This window comes from Trachymyrmex cornetzi, unplaced genomic scaffold (assembly GCF_001594075.2).
Source record: "Trachymyrmex cornetzi isolate Tcor2-1 unplaced genomic scaffold, Tcor1.1 scaffold70, whole genome shotgun sequence".
NCBI lineage: Eukaryota > Metazoa > Arthropoda > Insecta > Hymenoptera > Formicidae > Trachymyrmex > Trachymyrmex cornetzi.
Window position 1 is genome coordinate 25,125 of NW_017300026.1, and position 10,368 is coordinate 35,492.

The 10,368-nt window shown below is 41.1% G+C and overlaps 1 protein-coding gene across 1 annotated transcript; it reads left to right on the forward strand.

Moving 5' to 3' along the window:
* Window positions 1-1,155: 1,155 nt before the first annotated feature.
* LOC108767622 (uncharacterized) lies at window positions 1,156-2,245 on the forward strand. The gene is made up of 2 exons (XM_018517593.1): window positions 1,156-1,209; window positions 1,883-2,245. The coding sequence occupies exons 1-2, from the start codon at window positions 1,156-1,158 to the stop codon at window positions 2,243-2,245; spliced, it is 417 nt and encodes a 138-aa protein (XP_018373095.1).
* The last annotated feature ends 8,123 nt before the right edge of the window (window positions 2,246-10,368 follow it).

Sequence of the window (10,368 nt, forward strand, 5' to 3'; positions counted from 1 at the left end):
ATCTTCAAATTTTTTCGGTGCACCTTCGCGTTCTTTGTCACGCACGTCAAAATCACCACTGTTGAATCACCGGAACCATTCTTTACAACTGATTTTCGATGGATCATGCTCACCGTAAACATCTACGAGCAAACGATGCGATTCTGCAGCACTTTTCTTTAAAATAAAATAATGGAGTAAAACTTCCCGCAAATGTTGCTTTTTTGGAATAAATTCCGACATCTTCAACGCAAAAAAAGTTACTCTTTTTTACGCTTCGAACGAATGCCAACTATTGGGCTCAAAAGTTTGAACACAAACCTTTCAAACACATGTGTTGCCGTTCTATCAAACACACAAGCAATGCTACTAACGACATCTTTCTGCAATAGGCGGAAACTTATTCCCATACCCATATATGTGTTGAATTTTCTAATAAATAAGCAGGTAAAAAAAGGGGGGGAAACTGATAGCTTTATTTGTGAATTTGAAAACGACATTTGATTCGGTGGATAGGGGAATATTGATAGAAGCACTTAGGCAGAGGGGGTAAGGGAAGGGCTGGTAGAAAGGATGGGGGAGCTATGAAGGGAAACAAAGAGTGAGAACAGGGGTGGTGGAATTAGGAGAAAGTTTTTAGACGGCGAGGGGGGTAAGACAGGGATGCCCGCTGAGTCCGCTGTTATTCAATGTAATGACAGCGGACTTGGAGGAGGAGATGGGAAAGATCAAATGGGGGAGGGGGGGGTGAATTTAGCGGGTAGGAAGGTGTATGGGTTGGCATACGCGGATGACATAGTGTTATTAGTGGAGGAGGAGAGGAGCATGAGAAGCATGATAGAGAGATTAGAGGATTATGTGGATAGGAAGGGATTAGAAATGAATAGGGAAAAAACAAAAATAGTGAGATTTAGGAAGGGTGGGGAAAGGAGTAGTAAGGTGGATTGGAAATGGAAAGGAAAGGGAATAGAGGAGGTAGAACAATTTAAATATCTTTATACATTGCAGAGGAATGGGGGACAGGAAGAGCATGTGAAGGAAAAGGTGGGGAAGGTCGCGGCAATGTTGGGATAGGTATGGAGGATTGGGAAGAAGAGATGTTGAAAAGGACTGGAAGAGGAAGATTTGGTTATTTGACGCATTGATTTGGACAATAATGAATTATGGAGTGGAAATATGGGGATGGAAGGAGAGGGAGGGGGTAGAGAGGATACAGGAGAGATATTTAAGGTGAGTTTTAGGGGTGGAGGGAAGAACGCCAGGGTACATGGTAAGGAAGGAAATACAAAGGGAAAAATTAAGAGGTAGAGCAAGAAAAAGGGCTTGGAAATTCAAGAAGTTAAGGGGGGGGGTAGTTTTTTGGCGCACCTGTGTTGGGAAGGAGATAAAGGACAATGCAAGGAAAGAGAGAATGTTAGAAGAGTGGGAGAGGGAAAGGAGACAGTACTTCGAGGACAGTGAGGATAGGAAGCTGGCAAGGGGGGGAGCCGGAGGGAGGGATTAAATTTGAAAAGTTGCAAGAAAGGGATAGAGAAAAGCAGGAGGAGAGATGGGAAAAAATAAGGAATGCGAAGTACAACAGATGGTATGGATGGGTAAAGGGGGAGGGGGTGCCGGCTTATTTAGGAAAAGGATCGGGAGAGGAGAGATGGAGAAGGATAGCGAGGTTTAGGTTAGGGAATGAGATAAGGAAGGGAGACATTGGGAGAGAGAGGAGGAAAGGAAATGTAGGTTATGTGGGAGTGGGGTAGAATCATGAGAGCATGTGTGGGAGGAATGTAGGAGAGAGAGAGAGTCGGTAGCGTAATTAAGTTAGGATAAGTTAGTATAAGTTAGGTTAAGTTAAAATAAGTTGCTGAGGATACTTCCTGACGAAACGTACTCTGACCACGTCTACATTAAGATAGGCCTGAGGGAGACCCAGGCACAGACCGCCAAACGCGGCCAAACTAGGCCACCAAGATGGAGCCTTAAACAGCTAGACGAGGACCTGCTGGAAGCGGCGGTCCTGGCCGGATCCTGGACCACAACCAGCGCGGAGGACCCAGAAGGACGAACGGCCGAAACGCAGAATATACTGGTCCGAGCATGCGACACGGCAATGCTCAGAGCCACACAACGACCCAGAAAGACGGTGTACTGGTGGAGTGACTCCATTGCGTCATTGAGAGGCGCTGCCATGCGGGCCAGAAGAGAGATCAAGAGGGCGAGAAGACGCCAAAGAGACCTCGAAGAGGCCTCCACCCGAGGAGGCCAGGATAGCTGAATGTAGACAAGCCAAGAAAGAGCTCCGAGTGGCCATCAACAAGGCCAAAGATAAGTCCTGGAAGATCTGATCCTCTCCCAGGATGAGAACCTATGGGGGCTCCCATATCTACTGGTACGGAACAAGCTTAAGAGATGGACACTTCCGCTGACGGAGGCCTTGGAGCCGCTCTTCCTAGAGGAGGTCCTAGAGACCCTCTTCCTACCGACCAGCGAGGAGGTCCATACCTAGGTGGAGGCACCACTCCCGGATAAAGGATGGGGATCCTGGAGAGAGGAGCTTGGGGTTACCAAAGAGGAGCTAAAGAGTGCCATCGAGAAGATGACGTCCCGAAATGCGGCTCCCGGACGAGCGGAGTCCATAGCAGAGTCTGGACGATAGCGACCTGCAGAGCAGGATTGGGAGAAGGCCTCAGGGGGATGTTTACGGAGTGCCTGAAACTAGGAGTCTTCCCAAAAATCTATAAGAAGGCCAAATTGGTCTTATTGAGGAAGGAGGGCAAGCCGGAGGATAGTCTCTCTGGGTATCACCCAATTTGCTTGCTTGACGACGAGGCCAACTCCTGGAGAGGATCGTGGCCGCAAGAGTGGTGCAACACCTGAACGGAACGGGTCCGAATCTGCACGCTGAACAATACGGATTCCGACAGGGTCGCAGCACGGTGGATGCTATCCTCCGAGTGCGCTATATAGTGGAGGAGACGGTCTCTAAGGGAGAAGTGGTGCTAAGAGTGGCGCTGGATATTTCCAACGCGTTCAACTCCCTCCCCTGGGACCGCATCGGGTAGGCGCTGGAGACGCACCGTGTGCCCCGGTATCTGCGCAGGATCCTCCGGGACTACCTTGACGGCAGAGAGTTGGAGTATACTAACGCTAAGGGTAGGCTCATCCGAAGAGCGATAAAGAGGGGGGCTCTGCACACAGACCCGATTGCGCAAAACCCGATTGCACACGGACCCGTTTGCACACGGACTCGTTTGCACACGGATTCGATTGCGTGCAGACACGTTTGCACAGGGAAGGCCCCATTTGCCCACAAATTGGTTGCTTACAACACCTTTTGCCTACATCTCATTTGCCTAGAAATCGATTGCTTACATGTGTTATTGCCTACAGCTCTATTGACTACATACATCATTGCCTACAGTTCACAACCTTCCACGCGAAATGAGGTCTACCTCACATCAATAAATGGTTTGGTTAGAGTTAGATTTTTTAGGAAAAATATTCCAAGCGGACACTGTCAACGTTGACATCCCACTGTTTATGTGCAAACGGGTCTGTGCGCAATCGGGTCGGTGCGCAATCGGGTCCGTGCGCAATCGGGTTGGTGCGCAATCGGGTCCGTGCGCAATCGGGTCGGTGTGCAAACGGGTCTGTGTCCAATTGCAACACCATGTGTCCGATCATTAATGTGTCCGATCGGGAAATCATGTCGTATCCGATTGTTAATGTGCACAATCGGGACATTCCCTACAGATTCTGACAATATGTATCAGTAGACTTATCTCTTTAGCAAAAAGAAATGAAGTAGTTACACATATATATGCAATATACGAGGTGTGATCAAAAAGTAAGGTGACTTTTTGAATTTCGCGCGCTCTGTACACTCTAATTAAAAAATTTTTTTTTTGTTGTGTTGGTACACTCGTCACGATCATGTTCACAGTTTTGACTATATAGCATGTGTTGTTTTTATGTGAGAGGCATAAAGGTTAGACTCGTGTTTGCGTGCTCGGCGATTTTTTGCTGTTGAAAATAATGGAGCAGAGAGTTTGTATTAATTTTTGTGTAAAAAATGGTATTAAGTGTTCAAAAACTCTTGAAATGTTGACAGTGGCGTACGGTGAGTCAACTTTGACCAAAAAAAATGTTTCTAAATGGTATAAGTTATTCCAAGAGGGCCGAGAAAATGTTAATGATGAACCTCGCTTTGGACGCCCCAGCACGTCAAAAACCGACGAAAATGTTCAGGAAGTGAAAGAAATTGTGTTGAAAAATCGTCGAATCACGATTAGAGAAACAGCTGATGATCTTAACATATCGTTTGGCTCATGCCAATAAATTTTAACGGATGTTTTGGGTATGACACGTGTGTCAGCGAATGTGAGTGTGTGGTGGCTGAGGCATGATGACAGTATTGTTTTTGGCCAAAAACAATACTGTCATCATGCCTCAGCCACCGTATTCACCAAACTTGACCCCCTGCGACTTTTTCCTCTTCCCAAAATTGAAAAGGTCCATGAAAGGACGAAGATTTGCGACGATTGAGGAGATTAAGGCTGCATCGCTGGAGGAGCTCAAGACAATACCCAAAAGTGCATTTCAGAAGAGTTTTGACGACTGGAAAAAGCGCTGGCACAAGTGCATTGTATCAGAGGGGGATTATTTTGAAGGGGATAACATAATTTTGGATGAATAAATGAATATTTTTTTATAAAAATGAAAAGTCACCTTACTTTTTGATCACACCTCGTATGTATTCATGTGACACATTTTAACACATTATGCAACCTAAAATGGCATTGGACCATAACGAAAAGTGCTACGACCGTGTCAGTAAAATCTGTATTTTACATCACATATATTACAGATTTTTAGTAATGACAGTGCGACTTAAAATCATCAGCAATCATATTTCAGGCTGCGTTCTGTCTAAATGCTCACACATGTGAGCAAACTGAGCGACTGGAAACGGTGCACGGCTGGAAACAGTCGGAAACGTGAGTGCTCATAGCATTCACAGCGCATGAAAGAAGTGAGAGCCAGAGCCTCCAGAGGGCGTAAGCGGTACAAAATCGATTTTATTGACCTTGATTAAGTTCGATCGTCACTCCAGCATCCTCTTAAGGCGATGATAAAGCCTCCTGTTTTATCCACATTTCCATTCAGTGAAATATCTCTGAATTGGATTTACGGATTGCAAAAGTATTAGTACTTACATAAATTAAAGTACGTACAAACAGGACCTCAGCTGTACTGGATTTCATGAGAAAATCGAAAAAAGTTAAAAAATTCACTTACTTTTGGCTTGTACAGCTGTCACCTCAGATATATATTTGCTTGATATAAGAGTTTTAGAGTCCATATTTTGAAAATAAGTTCAACTGAGATCACATTATTGGAACTAACGATACCGAGTTTGTAGAACTAAGATTGAAAGTCTAGAAAAAAAATATCGTCACCGAATGGAAAATACGTGTATACAGGTGCTTTGTGAAGACTGGGACTGTCAACAGAGCCAAAATTCTGTGTAGTAGTAGTTGCGCCGTCTTGCGATAGATGATGCTGGTATATATTAGATAAGGACATATGTATGCGTTTGAATAAGACAGAATGATATATATTATATAATATAATGTAAGAACCGAATCAAAGATGTCACCACTATTATCGAATTTGGAATTTAAAAAGTCTGTACTATCGACCTCGATCAAGTTCGGTAATCAGTTTAGCATCCCCTTAAATGCTTCGTTAAATTTTGGAAAAATTTTGGAAAATTCCTTCTCACTCAAACTAGTACGAGTTTGCTCATGTTTATACATACAATTTGCTTTTTCTTCTGCCACAATTATTATTTTGTTTAGTGTTTCTAAATCAGCAGACGTTAAAGTCTTCTCTAAACCTAACATCCTTCTATAAAAATTCGTCAGTAGATAAATTAAACGTTTAATATATCTAACCTTTGGAAAATAAGGTAATAATAAGTAAATGGGAAGAGACATCGCTTTGCAAAGAGTTGTATCAATGTAACAAATATGCGTATGACCCAACTTCGTATTTAAATTTGTTTTTATTGTACATTTATGAATTTTTTATAACAATTCTGGTATTTTCTTAAAGGTACATATACATATCACTTGAAAGATTTTTTCATAACAATCAATCAAAAATCCATCAATTTTACATAAATTATTATTGCATAACCATGATTTTTTTTTAGTTGTGCTTCTATCAAAGGTAATACGTTTGTAACTTGACCTTCCATGTTCATTGCTAATACTTGTGATGAAATATTAGGATATGTACTATCGATAAAATAATTTTCGAATAAAGCTGTATGTTTCGATTTATCACAAAGTGCAACTAATTTTTCATCAATTGTTTTGCATTTAGTAGCAAGAATCAAGTACACTTCTGATTTATTTTTAAGCAAAACTAATATTTTATACATATCGCGAACGTATTTATCTCAAATTTACATACAACGACGTACAATTTTTTCGGCTTCCAATTGTTTTCAACGTTATTTTTAATATTTAATTTGTTAAAAATATTTTTAATTGCCACAGGATTATAATATTTTATATAACTTTGTGACCAAAACTTTTCATATTTTTTAATAATATTTTTGGCAGTATTTTGTTTTGCAAGACTGGATATTGACTTTCTTTTCGCATAATATCGTTTATTGTATAACCACTTCCGATTACTCACTTCTTTCTGTCTATCTCGTTCGTGTTGAAAATTTGTCAAGTAACGCATTCGTTTTTTAGCACGGTTATTTTCTAAATTGTCTTCATATCGACGACGTTGTTTAGCACAATTATTTTCTAAGTTGTCTTCATATCGACGACGTTGTTTAGCACAAATATTTTCTAAGTTGTCTTTATATCGACGATGTTTTTAGCACAATTATTTTCTAAATTTTGTGTATATCGACGACGTTTTTTAACACGATTATTTTTTAAATTCTGTGTGTATCGATAACGATTTTTAATATAATTTCTATCTAGATTTTCTTGATGTAGTTTGTCATTTTCTTCATTGATGAATATTATTGACTAATTCTTCCATAATTTCTTTTGAAGCGCTTGAAGTTAACGGTATATTATTTTTTTCTCAGTCTGAGTATTACTGATTAATTCTTCCATAATTTCCTTTGAAGCGTATTGTGTTAACGGTATTACGATAATTTTCTAAATGTTGATATTGTTGTGCCTCTGTCCGGCACGGTTCGGGTTCCACCAAAAGGACTCAAGTTGTCTCACAAATTTACACCTTTATGTAATCTTTAGAAAATATATATCTATTCTTTAATTTCACAATACACAAGTATGGTTTACTTATAGTCACCACCTCACTTAGCGGTACTCGCGTAGTAATTTATACCATAAGAACTCGGCGCGATACGTTACTTTTCTTAATTGACCGAATGCTGACCCCCGACCACCTGCGCGCTCGCGCTTATATCTGGTGCTTTGGAGGTCGATCTCGTGCCTTCCGTGTTGTATCGTCAGCGTTCCACTGATCGGTCGAGGCCAGCTTCTGCAACTTCCTAGTCTGCGATAATCTTGTTATTTTATTTCAGGGTTTCCTTTTATATCCACTACCCTGTTTATTTTAATTTATCAATACATTTAATTTATTCCTTTGGCACGTTTCGTGGCGCAATTGTCACTTGTGCAATACCGCACTCGTGACATTCCTCCCCCCTTGGGAAAGGAAACGTGGTTACGAGTTTCCGCATTTATTATCAATTATTGTCATACATTCTATCCCGATTTACAATAAATTTTTACAATCGTTTCTTAATTTTAATATAACATGGCGTCGTTGCTACGACTTTGAACTTCGTTGTCCTCTCGCATTTGCCTTCGCTTACGTACTATATACATAGTTATACCTATAATGTTGATTACTATTAATATGACAGTTATTGTACCTATGAGATACACTATATATTTATGGTGGAATCCGTGAGTATTACCCTTTCCTAAATACTCCTCTATTTCTCTTATTCCTAGACTTAATTCTGTTAATTCCTTAGGATCTTTAATTAATTGTTTGAGCGGAATACGCTTTGGGAGGTCAATATCAATGTCCTTTTCAAAATGACACGTTAGGTTATATTCCGGAAGATATTCTTTAATGTACTGTACATTTAGTATTGATTTCGTGCGTAACGTTAAATCTGTGGTGGTTAACTTGCAATCCCCGTTTAATTTAATTCTACCGGTTCCATTAATTTCTAATGCGTTTTCTTCGTTACTGCAATTAATAAAAACTTTCTGGCTTTCCCTGGTGGAATACAGCCACGTTTGAGCCTCCGTCAACGTAATCCACAAAGTAGTGCTAAATAAAACGTGTCAGTTTTCGCAATTTTGCATTTGTCCTGGCGCGTTTATGAATATCGATACTTCGCACGATGCATCGGATTTAGTATAGTATGTCGGAAATGTTTGCCCGCACGTATACGTGGTAGTGTCTCGCACACACTTATTTAAGTCGTTTTCGCTTAACATAGTGTAATGGTTATTTTCCTTATCTAGCGCTATTAGTGGGTAATCCGTTTTCACGAACGTAAAGACATTGGAGTGCGAGTAGTGGGGTAGCGGTGTCGCGCGTATTATCTTATACGTCGGGTATGCGATTATCGGGAACTTGAGTGTAGTAAATATATGAGAGTTAAAATAGACTGCATTAATCGACATATATTTTTGGATAGTATTCCAATTTTCCACTTTTACTTGAAAGAGAAAGTGCAACCCTTTTGTTAATTGTGACGCGGCTTCTCGCAATTCTATTATTATCGGCTCTAAAGGTAGTAAACGAGTGGATATTAATCCTTCCTTTGAATAGGCTAAATAGTCTAACGTTTTACCTACGTCTACTGTCAGATCCGTCATAATGGCAGTGAGTATTTGTAAATGCTCGTCCAAATCCTCTCGTTGCGTATATTTATCTAGTTGCATTCCCATTCTCTTGGTAACATTTAGCAACAGATTTTCATTATAGGCCGTCACCTTTTCGAGGCTACTTATATGCCCAATAGTGGCGTTAATATCTTTAGTTGATGCTTCGCTGCATGTTGTAACACCTGCTGGTTGTCTTGGAGTATCTGTAGCTGCTCGTTTATTCGCTGCGCGTCTTCCGCGTTCATTGTTCCAAACAGCGTTTTGCTGATCGTGCCAATCGCGTTTATTAATCCTTTTTTATTCGTATTGGCATTATATAATGTTCTCAACTGAGCTAGTGATGCAGTAAGTTGAATATTTTTCTTGACCAAAATCTGCATCATGTTTGCGCATGTTTCCTGCGAATTTCCAATGATGACCTGCCCGCATCGCTTTTCTGTATTTTTTAAATACTCTTGCAGTTTTTCGAATCGTGCGTTTAACGCGGTAATGTCTAATTGAATCACGAGCTTTCATTCAGTCTCCACTTGATTCAGCAACCCGATTTCCTCGAAATATATTCCGGGCGTATGCCGGAACGTCTCCCAGCGATATGTAGGTGTGTGTGCAGGTGACATTCCATCTGTGAGCCTCCATACAAGGAATACCCTGTAAGATAAGGATTCATATTACTTTTCTTTTGAATCCTTACCTTGCATTGTTGCTTAGTCTAGCTCTAAATAAATTTTTATTCAGTGTGCTCTGATCATTTGCCCACGCCAGTTGCATTCGCGGGTCTAATAGGTCACATCATTCTAAAATATACCAGCTCGTTTTTTTTTGTAAAAATGAGGTGCTTGATGTGCAATAAAGTTTATGCTCCTTCGACATGCGACAATTGCCTCCGTGACTACTGGCTGCAGGCAGCTCGTAATGTGCAGGCGTACAAGGTGCGTGTGCGGCCTCCCTTAGTGCGTGATTGGCGCACCCTTCCGATATGCGCCAGCACGGGACGCCGGATTGTGGAGGAGTTGCCCCTGCCGCTCCAGTAATGTAAGTAACTATTTTACAATCCTTTTACTAATATGTTTGCACTTAATACTAATCTATGCTTTGCTTTTTGCTTTATTAACTGTCTAATGTTCTATAAATTGCTTCAATCTGTTCGCGTGTACGCACATTTTTCTCCGGCCCATCTTTATCGTGTAATTCACATCGTTGTGCTTTTCGAGGATTATATAGGGTCCTATCCATTTCGATTCCAATTTTTTGGATCTCCCTCTCCTAACTGTTTCATCATATAGGAGAACCTTGTCGCCTACTTCGAACTTGTCCTTTCTCGCAGATTTATCGTATTGTCGCTTAGCTTTGATTTTCTCCGCTTGCGCGTGTTCCCGTGCTACCTGGTTTGTAGCGCGTATTCGCTCGCGTAATTCTTGTGTGCGTAATCTTCGTATGAGTACGTCGTTTTTGGCGGTCTTGTTAGCGCGGTTGGTAGAATGGCTTT